Below are 19,614 nucleotides of genomic sequence, written 5' to 3' on the forward strand. Positions count from 1 at the left end.
TTAAAATTCACATTTTGTTTTTATTAACTTTCAACCTTAAGGCTCATCAGTGTAATAAAATACATGAACAGTTTATACATATGGCATACTACAAACAATATTAACAATATGCATAATTAACAATAGGTGACGTCAGAAGTTTCATCAATACAAAATACCTTTTACTACAATAAATTGTTTCTTAATTAAAAAGATAAATGTACATATTTTCCTAAGTTACAAAGCTGTTTTGTGTTTTTACCAAACAATAACTCTATTTACTTAAAGGAGGGACCAAAGATACCAAAGGTGCAGTTAAACTCATTGAAAAGAAACCGACAACGCAATGGATAAAAAAAAACACACAGACAAATGATAGTACAGAAGACACAGCATAGCAAACTAAAGACTAAGCAACACGAACCCCTGCAAAAGCTGGGGTTGATTAAAGGTTGATGACCTAGACCAGTAATATATTTTTATCGCCAATCAGTATATCTGCTTAATTGTAGGATGAAATGAAATCCATCCTCTATTACTCCTAAATCACACAAAAACAATTTCTTTCATTTCTATTATCCCTAACAAAACGTCCAGTTAAAATACAAAGGTTGTGTGAAGACAAACGAATCCTTTTTGTACATTTACGAAAAAGGACCAGACAGAATTTCTGTAAATATAATTGCAAAATAACATAAAGCAGAAGAATCTTATAAAACATGAAACCCTTGATTAGCTTCATCAAATACGCACTGTCTTATCAAAGGTAAATATGAACTGTTTACATTCAACAACCACTGATCATTGCACAAATTATTCCTCACAATATCCTACTCACGAATGTGTTAAATCTGCATGGTTTCAAAAGTGTTTTTAAAAGTTTTGCATCATAAAATTAATCTCAAATAATGTCTTCTGTTTTTGTAGTGATAAATAAAGATTTAAATTACTTCTCATTTTATTTTTGTCGAAATATTTTGTTTAAAATGTGTGATGATTTATATTTGAATCTTATAAATGAAGAAACATATCAAACTAAGTAAGACATCAAGTGACTTTTGTGACGTATAGCGATTAAAACTCATATAGCAACAAATGCGGTTTGGGTTTTTCTCATTCTTGATGGCCGTGCGGTGAACACCAATTGCTTATATATTCTTATTTGAACTCAGACCGCATCTCCTTCTTTATATTTCACAGCATTTATTATCAATCAGCAATCAATACGAAAAAGCTAACAAATATATAACAGTACTACTAAAGTGTAAGGTAGAAAAATCAGCTGTCGAATAAAAACGTTCATGCAAGTAAAAATATTTAAAAAACTAATGTTGAGGACAAAAAGCATGTATTGTTTGAGGGTATAAGGCCCATCTTCGTAGACAGGCTACTGTTTATTTTGTTTGTGTTACCTCCTACTAGAAAACCATTAACTTTAAAAGTGATATATATGTGGACGTTGTATAAATATATCAGACTATACAGCAACTCTTTTCATTTATTCGTTACCAAGTTTGTAACGGAGGAAGGTTATCTGTATAAAAACAAAGGGTTTTCCCTTTGTTTTTGAAAGATGCCCAGCAAAATATTTTCTTCACTGTGTACTTAGCACCCGCAAGTACCCCACATTCCTGACAAATATGGTATAACGTTGGGTTAGTAAACTGGATGTCAAGTGTAACAGTTTGGTCATATACCATTAGTTTTTGGTTCGGATCATAAAATTCATACTCTTTTCCAGCTTGAATCTTCACTATAAAGCGTTTGCAACTTTTTCTGTCAGGGGGAATTCCTTCCCTTATTCCTATAAGTTTCGGATTGAATGTTCTGGTGTTGTTCAAAATTTTATTAGGGGGTACTTGTACTGGAGGTGCCCCAAGATGGTTTGGTTCAGTTTCAGACATCTGAACTTCAACCACAAATGAACTGTTCAAAAGTTTACACATAATCTTGTGTCGTGACCAATGTTTAGTTTGACACTTCTTTGAACAGTATGTTGCTTTTTTGCATTTTGAACAGGCTTTCAAATTATTTGATACTCTACGACAAAAACCGCAAGCTTCTACTAGTTTAACTACATCATTTGGATGTTGTGTCCCTTTTTCGTTGTTTCTAAGAAAATTTGTACTAGTAATCATTGGCGGTAGCGAATTTTCAAAAATTTCACCGTATCGAACACCAAACATCGTTTTACTCGTCTTATGTTTTGAGTCTAATCCTTCTGCCGGGTTCACTGTATAAATACCTGGGCCAATGTGATCTCTAATGGTGTTCCCATCTATTATGACTCTCGCGGTAAAGTTATGGCCAATTCTGATTCCACCACATTTGTTATCAAAAATTTCATTATTAAGAATAAAGGCATTAGATTGCAATTTAACAAACATACCCCATAGGTGATTTGCAAAAATTCTATTTCCTTTGATTTCGAAAAAACCACCATCACATGATACGCCACAAAGACCATTTTGTCCTATATGGTTATTAATAAGTACAACCCTATTTTGACATCTTTCGTTCATTTGTAGCGATTCCTTTGAGTCCAATACTCTTGCACTCAATATGCCTTCTGCCCCATTTCCCTGAATTATGTTTTCTTCAATATAAGCATAACTGTTATTAAAAATAGCGATACCATGACACTGATTTTCCGATATGTTATTTTTACATACTTGAACTGCCCCTTCATCTCTCACTTCGATTCCAGTGTGTCTCATATTTTTCACTGTACAGTTTCTGATGTCTATCAAAGAACCTTTTCCATGTGACAACACGCCACCACCTCCACATCTATTTAACATACACGAGTCTATATAAGCAGTTCCACCATCGTATACCTCTATTCCAGCAGATCCGGATTGACCCACAGGAACACTCCAAAATACAGACAAGCTTTCCCGGTAAGCTTGTTTACACGTCTCTGGATTAACGCACCCATCATTGCCTGTACACTTTGGTGCAGCTTCACATCCTTTCCTTCCGTTGCTAAATATACACTTAAAGAATGTTGCTACAGTATTCTTATTTACCGTGATCTGATTGCCTGAAACAAAACTTATGTTTTCAAAATGGATGTTTATCGTTTGTTCGGGTTCAATATCGTCTGAGAACCATTTGGGTGCACAATTAATATCAAAATATTCTCCAGTGTTAAATTCAACGCCGTCTTCAATACCAATGACTTGAATGCTTTGTGTTGTGAGTGGTGCGTTGAATACATATCGTCCTTTTCTCAAAAGTAAAGTAGTATATGGTCTGTCGAATAAAGACATCATGTCCTGTAGTAAACACTCAGGTCTCTTGACCATTTTATAATATACAATGGGATAACATATTTTCATGTTATATTTTAGAAGACACGGTGGATATTTATGAGATGCAATACAGGCAGAAGCCAGACCCATTGCTTGCATGGCAGGAGGAAATAATCCATTCTTTATTAAACCCGAAACGGCGTAGGCTTTCCAATTGTATCCTTTCCAATTATCAGGGGCAATTTCAATACATCTATTTGCATCCGAAAAGGCATGCTCAAATTCTCTTATTTTAATGTAACCTAGGCTTCTATTCGAGAAAAAATTACTATCAATATTTTCAACAGGACATGAACGTATACCTTCAGTGTAATATCGTATGGCATCCTGATACCTTTTCTCTTTGAATGCTTCGTTTCCAATTATTCTTAATGTTTCAACCCTTGAAGCGACGGCAGATTTACTATTTGGAATTTCTTCATTTTCAACAGGTATAACAGACACTAAGGAGTTTAAAAGCGTTTCCCTATCGCTTTGAAGCAGCGGTATTTTGATTCGTGTAAGATCATTGTAATATTTTGTATCAACCGGCAAAGTTGTCATTATTCGAACCATTTGCTCCTGGTCTGCAAGTGCTATTGCCTGTCGTTGATGTATACTGTGATATAAGGCTGTTGTCTGTAATACCTTTAACATTTCATTATCGAAGAATAGTTGATCATCTTTGGTATCTTCTTTCCTAATATTAAGGATATACACTTTAATTGCATTTGCATTTGCTGCAAACTTGCTCCATTTTACAAGTGATATCCTTTCAGATTTTCTTAAGTGATCGTCAATGAGAACATCCGCTGGAGATTGACTAGAATCTAATGCTTTTTTTAACATACGTAAAGCATGGTGAAGAAGTAGACTACGATGTTCGACCTGCATATTTTCCCTAATAACCTCTTGAACTAACCTATGAACCGACAGAGACGAATCATTTATTCGCTGAAATAAGGAAAATCTAGTCAAAATTTCAATTATTTGTCTGCAACCCATTTCATCCTCAAGTACTTCAACCAAATTGCTATCGTTGACATGTGGACTTCCGATATTAATGAGTTCTTTAGGAATGTCATCAGCAAACAAAAACGATGCAATTTTCATGATGGTTACAGCAGCACTGCCTAGGCCTTCATTTACCGATTGCCTAGTTATATAATCAATGTTTAATTGCCAAGTTGTCGTTATTGCTAGTCTATCCTTGCTGATATTCATTACAGAGGGTGCTGCCTTCAATAATTTCAATCGTTTCTTCTTGAATTTGATTACATAGTCAGCGAAAGAACATTTTATGCTTTTTATATGGGCCCCTGCCTGTTCCAATGCCAATGGCAAGCCTCCAAGCTCTTTTACTAGTGAAATAACGACACCGTCTTCACTGTCGCAACATTTTCCTGTTCTGTTCTTAAGAAAATTTAATCCCTCTTGAGCTTCAAATACATTCAGAATAATGCAGTCTTCAAACTTTACAACTATAGACTCCTCGATTTCATTTGGTTCACGGCGGCTGGTTATAATAAGATGTCCGCGGGTATTACGTTTCCATGTTCCAACCAATAATTCTTTGGTATTATCAGAAAGATATTCCTCATCCACATTATCAACAATTAAAAGCCATCGTTCATTCAAACATGACAACCATTTGAGGGTTCTTTTAAAAGTTTCTCTAAAGTCTTTTCCAGTTGTATCAACGTCAATTGCTAAAGTTGTAAGTGAATCTTCTAATGTATCTTGTGTCTCTGCTGACATCCAAAACACACCGGCTGGATAAAACTCATGTGATCGCCATGCAAATTCAATTGCAAGTGTTGTCTTTCCACAACCACCTAAACCGCAAATGACTAAAGTGTGATTTCTATTATTATTGCATAAAACAATTTCCTTAATCGTACAAAGTTCCGTTTCTCGCGCAACAAAATGTTCTGGTCGATTGGGTGGATAAAAAAACGTTTTCCCGCAAGGTCTAGACAATGGCAAATAATTTCTGAAGTCATTAATGTCATCTTTTATTTCAGTGATGTCAATTTTAATGTGTGATATAACTTCGTTTATCTTTTTATTTTCGTTTTCGAGTTCATTTACTTTTTTTGCCGTAGATTCATGTCCAGTTTTTAATATATCTACGTTGTTATTAATAATGGAAATATCTGCATTTTGTTCTTTGGTTGTCGTTCCATGGTGTGTTTGGACTATTTCAAAAGCCAATGTTCTGTCATATAAAACGCTAATGCCTTCATTCAAGTTATCAATAACTGTTTCTTGTCGGTTTTGTTTCGATTCAATACTACTAAATCGGTTACAAGCAAACCCGATTTCTTCATTTATTTTGTGCAGAGATTCATGGACCTCTATGAATGTCGAGTCCATACCTGAATTCATTTTCAATGAATACTCAGCTAAAGCACGTGTTTGTTGCCTAATATCCGTTACAACTTGCAGGTCGACCGCATAACCTTGTAGGAACATAAATCCTGCGAAAGGAAAAGAAAACCATCAATATAAAGTTTAAACCGTGAACAATCTTATGGTAACAATACAACTAAAGTTCATCAAATCAAAAATCATATACAGGTGTTGACTACGTCAATAAATATATAACTGAAAAGAATACGGTGGGAATCCTTACGAAACTTTACTGACGATCTAACGCATTGGGAATTGCAAATCAAATGATTCACTGAAGACGTGGCCTCAGTATATACCTTTAAATATCTGTTTGTTTTTCATGATATTGGGTTGCTGTCTAATAGACGTAAATGCAATGTCTCCTTTATTCATGTACAACATTTTGTCCTACTCCCGATTCTGACAATTTAACTGAGTGTGAATTTGTTTGGCGGATGAAGCAAACAGTTACGAGACGCTTTATCATGTCCACTTCATCAAGGTCTCTTTCCTTTTTAAGTTTATGCTATTCTGGCAGGTATTGTATGTAACCCTTATTTTTCTCTTCCTTTTTGGTTTAAGTATGAAACATCGGTAAACTACTGTCGTAATTGTTTTCTGGTTTCAATTTGGAAGAATGTCATTTTATTTTTGTTTAATTTTTTTATTTCTATTTAACACAGCTATTTAAAAAAAAAATGGGCATAAAACAAACGAAACATAAAAAAAAAGCTGTTTGTCATTTAAGCTGTAATGATTTTGACAATAAACAATGATTTGTACAATAATCAATATGTTTTATTACCGCACATACAATTATAAAAGTTTTACAAATTACCGTTTTTCTCCCATTTTGTTAACTCTGCAGCGATGTTTACTTCATCTGCTGTGTTTAATTGAAGACAAACAACTAGTTGATGCATCAACTGGAACGCTGTTTGATATTTAATAGTGTCCCATTCATCAAAATTACAGTGTGCCCATGGGTTCCTCACATCAGAACGTACCTTAAATACATATAATTAAAAAAAGACATATTATTATTAGCTAAGTAATGGGAAATTCATGAAACTCTTACAACCATTTTTAAGTCTTGACAGCCGTGGTGTAGTGGTTAATGCATGGGACTATTAACACAAAGGTTCCTGGTTGGTTCGATTCCCGTTCCAGGATGACAATATCAGGGACTAAATTTTTCGGATCTCAATTAACACCATTTGCGAGTATGGTCTTGAGGAAACGATGATAGTCCGTCGGAAGGGGACAATAAATGGCTGACCCGTGTTAAGAGAGAGACATATTTATTGCACGTAAAAAGAAACCATTGTAGATTTATAAAAAGAGCAGGCTATTGCCGCTACAAGGCAGCACTCGCACCCACCACGTGGAAAGGGATTACTATAAGTTGCAAAACTTATTTCCTATCCACTATAAATAGATATGTTTAAACTAAAGTCACTGGTATGTTTTACCAGTTAGTTATTGAAACATTGATAAAGGATCCACGTATTACATCTATTGTTAAATAGTTATCAAAGGTACCAGGCTTATAATTTAATACGCCAGACGCGCGTTTCGTCTACATTAGACTTTTAAAATTTGATACTGAAAGCATACAGTAAAATTGAGAATGGAAATGGGGAATGTGTCAAAGAGACAACAACCCGACCAAAATAAAAAAACACAACAGCAGAAGGTCACCAACAGGTCTTCAATGTAGCGAGAAATTCCCGCACCCGGAGGCGTCCTTCAGCTGGCCCCTAAACAAATATATACTAGTTCAGTGATAATGAACGCCATACTAATTTCCAAATTGTACACAAGAAACTAAAATTTAAATAATACAAGACTAACAAAGGCCAGAGGCTCCTGACTTGGGACAGGCGCAAAAATGCAGTATATGTATTGGAAGATTTCATAAAGTTTAGTGTATGTTCATTTGTGTAATACGTCTTTTGATTGAGTTAAGCCATTTCAGTTGATATTTGATAGAACGTCTAATTTTATGTTGTGATGTTACACTATTGTTTCAGATAAGGGTGAAGGTTTAGTACTAGTATTCTAAAGTTTTAACCCGCTATAATTGTTTGCACCTGCCCTAAGTCAGGAATCTGCTGTTCAGTAGTTGTTGTTTGGTGATGTGGCTCATACGTGGTTCTCGTTTCTTGTTTCTTTTAAATATATACTAGTCAACAAAAGAAACGATACACGACTTTAGAATAAAATTTATCGAAAAGTATTAAAACTAAAACACAATGAGATACACGATTTTTAAAAGCTTTCATAGCAATGTATGCACATATGATAATGAAAATCAAAACCTCTCGGAAAGTAACTTAATTCCGTGTAAACGATCATAGGGTGCACATTTTATTTGCGGAAAGTTGGACACAAAATCGACAGACAATTTTCTAAGTACCAAGATAAATTTTCAAATTTGTTTCAAAATATTCAATATGCTAATCATCTTATGTTCATGTTGTAACTAATGGGTTGAAATATTTTTTTTTAAATTTTGGGTAAAATAAGTGTTTTTCGAAATCTCAAAAAATGGAAAAAAAAAGAAAAAATGTTTTCGTCTCAAATCAATGTTTTAGATGAAAAACAACACACTGTAAATTTGAAACCTTTCGGAAAAGTTTCCTGTTTACAAAACTTTAAATTTTTCGAACAACTAAGTAATTTCTTATCCCAGGCATAAATTACCTTGGCCGTACTTGGCACAACCTTTTTTGAATTTTGAATCCTCAATGCTCTTCAACCTTGTACTTGTTTGGCTTTATAAATATTTTGATATGAGCGTCACTGATGAGTCTTATGTAGACGAACCGCGCGTCTTCCGTACACAATTAGAATCCTGGTACCTTTGATAACTATTAAGATTTTTTTACACATACTGGCAATGGTAAATCAATTGATAATGTTTATATTTTAATTGCTTTACAAATAAACAAAGAAACTGTACGATTTTTTTAAAAAGAATTGATGGCAAACAGTGTTTTTTTACCTCAGGAATATATTAACTTAGCTGTATTTGGCAAAACTTTTGGGAATTTTGGTTATCAATGCTCTTCAACTTGGAACTTAATTTGGCACTTTTTTTTTATTCGAGCGTCACTGATGAGTCTTTAGTAGACGAAACGCGCGTCTGGCGTATATACTAAATTTTTGTCCTGGTATCTATGATGAGTTTATTTACAACCACTGAGTCGATGCCACTGCTGGTGGAGATTTATTTCCCCGAGGGTATCACAAGCCCAGTAGTCAGCACTCAGTGTGCTGACACGAATCGTCATTGATATGGTTATATTTATAAATTTACTGTTTAAAATTTTTTGAATTTTTTGAAATAGTAAGGCTTTTCTACCTCAGGCATAGATTAACTTAGCTGTATTTGGCAAAACGTTTAGGAATTTTGATTCTCAATGCTCTTCAACTTCGTACTTTATTTGACATTTTAAACTTTTTTGGATTAGAGCGTCACTGATGAGTCTTTAGTAGACGAAACGCGCATCTGGCGTATATACTAAATTTATTCCTGGTATCTATGCTGAGTGTATTTACAACCACTGGGTTGATGCCACTGCTGGTGGAGATTTATTTCCCCGAGGGTATCACAAGCCCAGTAGTCAGCACTCTGTGTACTGACATGAATTGTCATTGATATGGTTTTATTTATAAATTTAATTTTTACAAATATTTGAATTTTTTTTAAATACTAAGACTTTTCTACCTCATGCATAGATTAACTGAGCTGTATTTGGAAACATTTTTAGGATTTTTGGTTCTCAAATTTCTCATTTTATATTGTTGTGAAGGACGCTCACCCGAGATATTAATTAATTTGATCAATTGAAATACCCCCCAGTACCGTATAATTTATTTCAGAGGTAAATTGTTTTGTAAACAAACGGAGATTGCGGTGATTTTTATCGACAAATTTCTACTGGTCCGCCGGACCACCAGCTGATAAAATCTACTGGTCCGACGCAAATTTTACTAGTCCCGGACTACCGGACTAGCGCTAATTTCGACCCCTGTTCTCAATGCTCTTCAACTTCGTACTTTTTTTGGCATTTTAAACTTTTTTTGGATTCGAGCGTCACTAATGAGTCTTTAGTAGACGAAACGCGCGTCTGGCGTATATACTAAATTTAGTCCTAGTATCTATGATGAGTTTATTTATCTTTAAATGAATGGTTGAAATCATTAGCTTGAAGTTCTGTTTTAAAAATTGTCGTTTTATGTAAATTTTGTCACTAATCTTGAAATTCGCCAAATGACGTCATTAAAGCAATACATTTTCTTTTTTTAAACGAATTTATATTTCCATAGTCATTAAATATTACTACCTTCAATATTTGTCCTATAAACGGAAAACTTCATCTTCAATTGAAAAAAAAAGTCGTGTATCGTTTCTTTTGTCTACTAAAACGTATATAATCACAACAAATAATACATTTCTCGTTTTTATATAGATCAGAACGTCGGTTTTCCCGTTTAAATAGTTTTACACTAGTAATTTTTTGGGATCCTTTATTGCTTGCTGTTCGGTGTGAGCCATACCTTGACCTATTATAGTTTACTTTTATAAATTGTGACTTTTACGGAGAGTTGTCTTATTGACACTCATACCACATCTTCCTATAACTATTAAAACACATCAGTATACGCCTATCGACTAGGGTTTAGGGTACCATAAACAGGGTAAAATCAACAGACTCTGAATAAAGGCAGCAGTAATATAAAAGTAAAATCACAAAAATACTGACCTTCGAGGAAAATTCAAAACTGAAAGTCCCTAATCAAATGGCAAAATTAAATGATAAAACACATCAAACGAATAGGCACCAACTGTCATATTCATGACTTGGAACAGGCATTTTCAAATGTAGAAAATGGCAAATTAAATCAGGTTTTATAGAGATAAACCTCTCACTGGTATGACAGTCTCATCAAATTCCATTATATTTACAACGATGCGTGAAATAAGAGGTAAAATAACCAAAATAGTGGTACAGCAGTCATCGCTGTGTCACAATCTTAAAACAAAAAATATACCGCTGTTCAATAGATCGAAAACAAATCCGGGTCAAAAATCAAAACAGAGAGTGACACATCAACAATAAGAGTAAAACATTGGAAAAACAAAAACATTGAACTGCTACAAACAAAAAGCCATTATACACAGAAAAAGTTGAAAACAACTGACATACTCCTGTTTTAAGAAACTAGAGGCTCTAAAGAGCCTGTGTCGCTCACCTTGGTATATGTGAATTAAACAAAGGAAGCAGACAGTTCATGACAAAATTGTGTTTATGTGATTGTGATGTGTTTGTACATCTTACTTTACTGAAAATTCTTGCTGCTTACAATTATCTCTATCTATAATGAACTTGTCCATGTAGTTTCAGTGGAAAATGTAAGTAAAAATTTACAAATTTTATGAAAATTGTTAAAAATTGATTATAAAGGACAATTACTTCTTCGGGGGTCAATTGAACATTTTGGTCATTATTTTTGAGTCTTAAATTGCTGTACATTATTGCTGTTTACAGTTTATCTCTGTCTATAATAATATTCAAGATAATAACCCAAAACAGCAAAATGTCCTTAAAATTACCAATTTAGGGCAGCACTCTAACAACGAGTTGTCCTATTCATCTTAAAATTTCAGGGCAGATATATCTTGAGCAGAGAAACAATTTTACCCCTTGTCAGATTTGCTCTAAATGCATTGGTTTTTGAGTAATAACCAAAAACTGCATTTAACCTCCATGTTCTATTTTTAGCCTTGGCGGCCATCTCGGTTGGTTGGCCGGGTAAAAAAACACAATGATGATTGTGGCCAAGTTTGGTTTAATTTGGCCCAGTAGTTTCAGAGGAGAAAATTTTTGTAAAAGATCATGGATATTTACGATAAATGGTTAAAAATTGACTATAAAGGGCAATAACTCCTAAAGGGGTCAACTGACCATTATGGTCATGTTGACTTATTTGTAAATCTTACTTTGCTGAACATTATTGCTGTTTACAGTTTATCTCCATCTATAATAATATTCAAGATAATAACCAAAAACAGTAAAATTTCCTTAAAACTACCAATTTAGGGGCAGCAACCCAACAATGGGTTGTCCGATTCATCTGAAAATTTTAGGGCAGATAGATCTTGACCTGATAAACAATTTAACCTCATGTCAGATTTGCTCTAAATGCTTTGGTTTTTGAGTTATAAGCCAAAAACTGCATTTTACCCCTATGTTCTATTTTTAGCTATGGCGGCCATCTTGGATGTTTGGACGGGTAAAAAAACACAAACTTAAAACTAGATACATCAATGATGATTGTGGCTAAGTTTGGATTAATTTGGCCCGGTAGTTTCAGAGGAGAAGATTTTTGTAAAAGATCAGGGATATTTACGAAAAATGGTTAAAAATTGACTTTAAAGGGCAATAACTCCTAAAGGGGTCAATTGACCATTTTTGTCTTGTTGACTTATTTTTGAATCTTACTTTGCTGAACATTATTGCTGTTTACAGTTTCTCTCCATCTATAATAATATTCAAGATAATTACCAAAAACAGTAAAATTTCCTTAAAATTACCAATTTAGGGGCAGCAACCCAACAATGGGTTGTCTGAGTCATCTGAAAATTTCAGGGCAGATAGATCTTGACCTGATAAACAATTTTACCTCAGTCAGATTTGCTCTAAATGCTTTCGTTTTTTAGTTATAAGCCAAAAACTGCATTTTACCCCTATGTTCTATTTTTAGCCATGGCGGCCATCTTGGATGGTTGGCCGGGTAAAAAAACACAAGTTTGAAACTAGATACATCAATGATGATTGTGGCCAAGTTTGGTTTTATTTGGCCCAGTTGTTTCAGAGGAGAAGATTTTTGTAAAAGTTAACGCCGGACGACGGACGACGACGGACGACGGACGCCAAGTGATGAGAAAAGCTCACTTGGCCCTTCGGGCCCGGTGAGCTTAAAATGATGGTTTGAACCTGGTTTCATAGCTATCCAAACATCCTGCTTATATAACAATGTTCAAAATACCGTTAAAATGACAATATTACGTTACAGGTACAAATAAACGATATTATGACATAATATGATAGTATGAATGAAACCTCCCTACTCCGTGTTGTAAATCTTGAACACAAGATACCTGTGTTGATCGGATTCTCCTCTTAGAATTGAAATGTAAATTGTAATTCTCATCAGTTTCTATTTACTGAGCGTAATGTTGTATACTTTTTTATGCTGGAGGGTTTAGATTTTACAAACCATTTTTAACGCCTCCACAGTTTTATATATATGTCCGAACAATTTGGCCTTTGTTTTTCTTGTATGTTGTTTTTAAATTTATTTTGGTTCATTTACATATTTCGGAGTTAAGTACGTAGTCAATATTCAATGAACTTTTTACAGATATTATCGGATATGTTCCTTATGTCGTAGCTACGATCCCGTTCCCTTTTCTTTAATGTGACCTACCGAATTAGCCTATGAACCGGGTCTACATAGACACGAGCAACACGACGGGTGCCACATGTGGAGTAGGATTTGCTTACCCTCCGAATCACATGATATCACCTCAGTGGTTTGTGGAGTTCGTGTTGCTTTGTCTATAGTTTTCTATGTTATGTTCTGTGTACTATTATTTGTCTGTTTGCCTTTTCTCTTTTTAGCCATAGCATTGCCAGTTTATTTTCGATTTATGAGTTTTAATGTTCCTCTGGTATCTTACGCTCCTCTTTTAGAAGGTATACAAAAGTTGTGTTTTTCTTAGCCATTGTATTTTGACATCTAATATTAAAAAGTTACTCCAAAGATGACATAATTTCAAATTATCTAATGATTTACAAACCATGGTATTTTGAATTCCCTACCTTAGAACATTGAACTCTTTCCAAACTCCTCAGTATGTTTCGGCTTGTACAGTTCTTCGTATCTACTAATTTACTTGATTATTTTGATGAGATTCATATCAAAAAATATTTTTTCGTACCAATCTTTTTTATATTTAAAAAACGAAAAATTATATCTCAGGAACTTCAGCTTGATTCCTGACAAACAACTTCTGTGATATTGAGAGAGCACTTTCTCCAAGTAATTGCCGCTTCAAACTGACCAACGATCCCCTGCTGAATATATAAAGAGCTCTTTCTTTACAGAAACTTACCTTAAAAGCAACACTCTGTACAATTTGGGGAAACTTGTCAACGCTGATGATAATCCCAAGAATTGCAGACAAGTCACATGTTCCATCAAATGCCGTGTAATGTGCCATGAAAGATTTCAAGAATAATTTTGAGAAGTCTACATGATTTAACACTTTGAAATCGTATTTACTAACATCTGGTTTTCTTCGAACTCGAGGTATACAATGGTTGTTATTGATAGCTTCATAATTTAAAAATGTTTTTGCTGATTTGGGGTATTTTCTAAGTTGCTTTGGATATGTTTGTGTTTGAACTCCATGCGTCTGTTGTAATGAGTTATACAAAGTGTGTACAACTGGTTCCATATAATTTCGAAGCGTTGGAGATAAAACTGTCTGCATACAAATACCAATAATCAGCCATCTTTTCTGATTGTCATCTAGGTCAGCATTGATCACTACAAAATAAAATAAATTCAAATCGAAAATTCAAAATAATAGTAACATTTTGTCATTCTTTGCAATTTCTATATGTAACGTATATTGTATTCACAATTATTCGCACAATAAAACAGAACCAACCAAACAGCCTGGATTTTATCAAGGTGGAAAAAGGGTGTGTGTGTTACCTTGACTCAAAACAAATAAAATATATTCTTTGCTAGACACTACTCGCCTTTAATAGGGCTTATTTGTTTTCAAAGGGTGTGTGCGTGTGTGTGTGTGTGTTAAAATCCTTAAATATCAACGTATATGCAGAGCAATCCCTTTATTTCTTATATTTCAATATGTAAACAGTAGGACATAGTATGTATTTAAAATACATGAGTTGATATAAAAAGACAAAGTAAATTGTTAATAGAGATAACAATCCATAATCGAACTTATTCTAGAATATTAAGACTTTTCTTTTACAGAAATTGGCGAGACGATGTTAATAGTTATCAAATGTACCAGGATTATAATTAAGTACGCCAGACGCGTCTACATAAAACTCATCAGTGACGCTCATATCAAAATATTTACAAAGCCAAACAAGTACGAAGATGAAGAGCATTGAGGATCCAAAATTCCAAAAAGTTGTGCCAAATACGGCTAAGGTAATCTATTTATGGGAAAAGAAAACCCTTAGTTTTTAGAAAAATTCAAAGTTTGTAAACAGTAAATTTAAAAAATGACCACATAATTGATATTCATGTCAACACTGAAAAGCTGACTACTGGGCTGGTGATAGTTACCCTCGGGTACGAAACGTCCACCAGCAGCGGTATCAACCCAGTGGTGTAAATAGTTATCAAAGGTACCAGGATTATAATTTAGTACGCCAGACGCGCGTTTCGTCTACATAAGACTCACCAGTGACGCTCATATCAAAATATTTATAAAGCCAAACAAGTACGAAGTTGAAGAGCATTGAGGATCCAAAATTCCAAAAAAGTTGTGCCAAATACGGCTTAGGTAATCTATTCCTGGGATAAGAAAATCTTTAGTTTTTCGAAAAACTCAAAGTTTTGTAAACAGTAATTTTTTTAAAATGACCAAATAATTGATATTCATGTCAACACCGAAGTGCTGACTACTTGGCTGGTGATACCCTCGGGGACGAGGTCAAAAATCAAGAATAGCTAAGTTATGATTTTGTGATTAAATTTGTAACCTATAGAAATATTTAAGGGGTTCGGGGGTATGCGTCCATTGTTTTTCTAAATATAGAATTTCGCTTTTTTCCAATAAAGGATCTTTCTCATATACTTAATAGAAAAATAAAATCAAAATTGGGGTTACCTTTCATTTAGGCTCGTTATCTTCCTTCGAAAGAAGCATGCATAATTATTAAGGTACTTTTTTTCTGTTGAACTAATAGGAGGAATAGAGGTTATATCGAAATAAAAAAGAACTGAATAACAGCACTTGCTTTGATTTTACAATTAATTATTTTAAGTACAGCTTATTTGAAAACAATTATAAAATAAAAGTCACCGATGAGTTAAAAGAGATATTGCAATTTTAATGCAAAACAATGTTATGTTTACACCAAAGGGACCTAATTTCGAGCTTTTTTCAATATTTAAAATATATTTTAACATATTTAAAGTCATTCGGGGACAAAAAGGAATTGATATTTTTGGTTAATTTTGTACCATATCATAAATTAACAATTAAAAGTGTAATCAATTAAATTTGGGATGAAAAAACATGTTTAAAACTTTTGCCTCTTTGAGATCCTTTTTCAATGCTTAGGAATTGTTAAACAAAATAGATCAAATATAATTACGCTTATTATTAAAATAACAACAAATTAATTTATACAACAAAATAAGTTTCCAAAACAGACGTATAAGGCATGATAAAAGAGACAATTAGTTTTTGAATGACACAAATCAATAATTCACACAAATCAATAATTCACACACTTCCTGCTTTTAGTAGCGGTGAATACTGATAAGGTCACTTGACGTCAATATACACTGTTAATTCAACTGGGAAAAAATATTTTCATCATCATTATATTAAAAGAAACAAAGTCAGTTTAATACACACCGTCAGCAAAGATAAAGAGTGTTCAAATGAATATTCAATAGATTATCGTATGCTTTCTCATATATTTGGTGTTTAGTACTGTTCATTTTAGTGTTAGTATAATATTAACTAAATGTAGCCATAAAAGATAAACAATGAAATCTGAAGCGTGACGATCATTCATTTTTGTTTTGAACAAAAACAGGCAAACGATTACCTTGAAAATATTTCTTTGAATTTTATTTTCATTGGAACTTATGCTTGTGTTTGTTCAAGATCCAAAAGTTTTGAACCTATTAAAATCGCCATTTTTTAATATGTCTTAAAGGTTGCACTTTGTAAAAACAGCTGTTTCTCAAACAACATAGAAAATTAATTTTGTTTACATACTGGTTCCCAGTTAGGAACTCTGCGTTCCATCTCATAGAGACATAACTTGGGAAAGTTACCAGTAAATATACATGTGACTGTGCAATTGTTTATATTGAAATCTGTGGTAATCTTTTATTCGAGGTAGGGGTAGTTAAGAAAATTAGTGTAAGTTTAAACTGTGAGAAGTTCAGGGCATATAAAAATATGCCGCACAGCCCTATATTTTGACCTTTGAAACAAATTGGAGTGCATATGAACTTTCAATTCTAGGATAAGATTTTATTCAAAACTTCATAGTAAAAGTGGTACAGTTTTAGCCGTAAAAGGAGTTCCATGGGGGAATTGTATTGTCAATATTTACAGAAATGCAACCTATAAAGCCATACATGTAGATGTAGGCAAACCAATTATACCAACATAGCAATTTTGCTTTTTTAGTAAAGAATTTTCATTATTTTGTTTTACTAGTTTTCCTATAAATTTTACTTTTAATTTAGTAATTGAATTTTAATTACCTGTATTATGCGCTGATATTTCATCATAAATGTATATTAATCTTTCACAACCGTTGTACTGTTTCTGAATTCATATATACCATTTAAGTTAAAATTACACCTACCTGACTTATTTGGTCCAGCTGTATATATTTCAACTATCTCTGTTTCTAACTCCTCATCTTTGTCCCCACCGGATACATAAATTGTGTTTCTCGCCATAACTATAGATCATTGGTCAGAACAACATTGCACTAAAATCCAAACACAGTATTTTTATTTTAACTTTTAAGTATTCACCACTTCTGTAATATATGTACAATTGTTTATATCCGTTTTATAAAGACATGTGATATCCTGATCATAGTGTGTGTGTCAACCGCTATTCGCATCGATTTATTTTTATGTTTCATATTCAGCAACACATTTTTATAGTCAAATAAGGTAAGGAAATAATTTGCAAGTAAAACTTCACGATACACATAACTGTAATAGAGACGAAAAAGAAGACTCTTTATTCCAAAAACTAGTTTTGACTTTATAATGCATAATGCTATAATTCATAATGCTGTCATTAACAGTTCAATCGAGAATTGTCAGTGTTTCTTAAGAACTGGTTGAAAATCCTCATCGATTTTATTTAGTTTTTACAAGATTGATCGTTTATATAAATATACAGCGTTAATTTCCATTGTTTAACGGGAGCGTACATTTTTAAAGAATAAAATGAATAAAAACTATGGTTCCTAGTTTGTGCATTGTGATAAAAAGTTCGTATGTATCATTACTTTCATTTGTTTCTTACTCTGTCTTGTATTGTTCTCGTCGTAGTATTGCAATTATTCAATTTCATGACTGCATCAAGTGTTTCTATCAGTTTACCATAGTGATATCACATGGTAAGGTTAGAAATTAATGGTAAACCCTAGTTTTAAGATCCGATTTTCGATTAACAGTGGTAAGGTAATCGTTGAAAAAAATCCTGCTCAAACTTTTGTGAAAGACGTTTTAACTTTGAATTGTTGCGAGAGTTTATGTTCTATGTTGAAGGCACTTGCATATAGTGACCTGAAATACAAGTACTGTTCTTTTGAGTTTAAATACATGGCTTCTGTTTCTGTCCCTGACCTATGTTTGCTGTATTCGGCATGTGCAGTGCATCATGCCATGAGACATTGATACGTTATGGAATTTCGTGCAGGACTGCTTTGTGGTTTTGTTTTTTGGCATGGAACTCCTGACCAGACTATGACTTTTTGACTCTTGACCTATGCAGTGTGGGTGTATCATCATGATACAGTGTGTTCCTTTGTATATTACCCTGACCTAGAAGTATGATTCTAAATTGACCTTGCTTCTGAATATGTAGCATGAAGATGTATTGTCATAAGATGGTGAGTCGTGTGGCACGAGAAACTTTATATGATCTTGACCTTTGCCCTCATTGTACAACTTGTATATTCTGTTTAAATTATATGGAGAATCGTCTGATTGCACTCATATCTAATATTTTTATATCTATATTAAATATTTAGATATATTTGTATATTTTTAGTTGTAAGATCGGTTTTATGTATTGGAGTTTGAACTAGTACACATTTTGTTAAGGGGCCATCTGAAGTCCGCCGCCGGGCGAGGGATTTTCTCACTTTGTTAAAAATCCATCGGTGACCTTTGACTGCTTTTTTGCTTTTTTGTCATGTTACTGTCTCTTAAACACATTTCACATTTCCATTCTCAATTTTTGAAGAATGTTTTGATCAAATGAAAACTTAATCTTTTTATTGCTGTGAACATTAGAAAGAATATTTACTGCTCTAGTAGCACCATGTACTGCAAGTTGTGATAGATTGATAATTCAAAATGGTTTAATCATTTCACCTTGGATTTCATTTGATGGACATGTTGATATGGATAGTCTGTTTAAGCATCTTAAAAATCACATGAAGGTATACGCATATCAATAAACTGAACTCAGTGCGAAGAACCTTTAAAGTACACTTAGACAAAGAGCTCAATCTAGTGAAACACTTTTTTATGCTGGTCACTGTCTGTTATCAAACTGCACCGCAATCCTAAAAAAAATATGCAAGTTAATTCTAATAGAAGTAGAAGCAAAAGGAAGTAAATAAACCGTTTACTGAAATAAATGTACAATACGTCAATGGGCCACAGATGCCCCTGCTTGTGAAAAGAAAACACAAGTAAACTCCACATATAGAAACAGGATTCACGTAATTTTAACTGTTAAGTGACCATAAGCATTGTGTATAAGTTTCAAAACATTTGGTTGAGGCAAACTATAGTTAAAGAACAGAAACAACAGATTAAGCATGATCTTTCCTATCTTTAGTCTCATGTTGATATCTGTATCATTAGTACTAGTACCAACTTC

The 19,614-nt window shown here is 33.4% G+C and overlaps 2 protein-coding genes across 2 annotated transcripts in view; one reads left to right on the forward strand and one right to left on the reverse strand.

Annotated features, from left to right (window-relative positions):
* On the reverse strand, positions 1–17,605 carry LOC134688357 (uncharacterized). Its single transcript, XM_063549017.1, has 4 exons — positions 17,345–17,605; positions 13,855–14,291; positions 6,505–6,673; positions 1–5,752 (listed from the first exon to the last, which is right to left on the reverse strand). Exons 1-4 carry the CDS (start codon positions 17,439–17,441, stop codon positions 1,485–1,487), a joined length of 4,971 nt encoding a protein of 1,656 aa, XP_063405087.1. The 5' UTR covers positions 17,442–17,605; the 3' UTR covers positions 1–1,484.
* The window catches only part of LOC134688361 (uncharacterized), a 23,366-nt gene continuing 21,309 nt past the window's right edge, over positions 17,558–19,614 (forward strand). Inside the window, exon 1 of the mRNA XM_063549019.1 lies at positions 17,558–17,663. The gene's annotated coding sequence lies outside the window, so the exon portion shown is untranslated. The remainder of the gene's footprint in view (positions 17,664–19,614) is intronic.

This window comes from Mytilus trossulus, chromosome 10, assembly GCF_036588685.1.
Source record: "Mytilus trossulus isolate FHL-02 chromosome 10, PNRI_Mtr1.1.1.hap1, whole genome shotgun sequence".
In the NCBI taxonomy this organism is placed as follows: Eukaryota; Metazoa; Mollusca; class Bivalvia; order Mytilida; family Mytilidae; genus Mytilus; species Mytilus trossulus.

What these genes read in the sequence shown, in the direction of transcription:
- LOC134688357 (XM_063549017.1), bottom strand. Translation starts at nt 17,441, where the DNA reads ATGGCGAGAAACACAATTTATGTATCCGGTGGGGACAAAGATGAGGAG. An exon ending in TACAGAGTGTTGCTTTTAAG is followed by an intron (nt 6,674 to 13,854) that starts GTAAGTTTCTGT and finishes TATGTATTTAAG; the next exon opens with GTACGTTCTGATGTGAGGAA. An exon ending in AACAAAATGGGAGAAAAACG is followed by an intron (nt 5,753 to 6,504) that starts GTAATTTGTAAA and finishes TTCCTTTCGCAG; the next exon opens with GATTTATGTTCCTACAAGGT.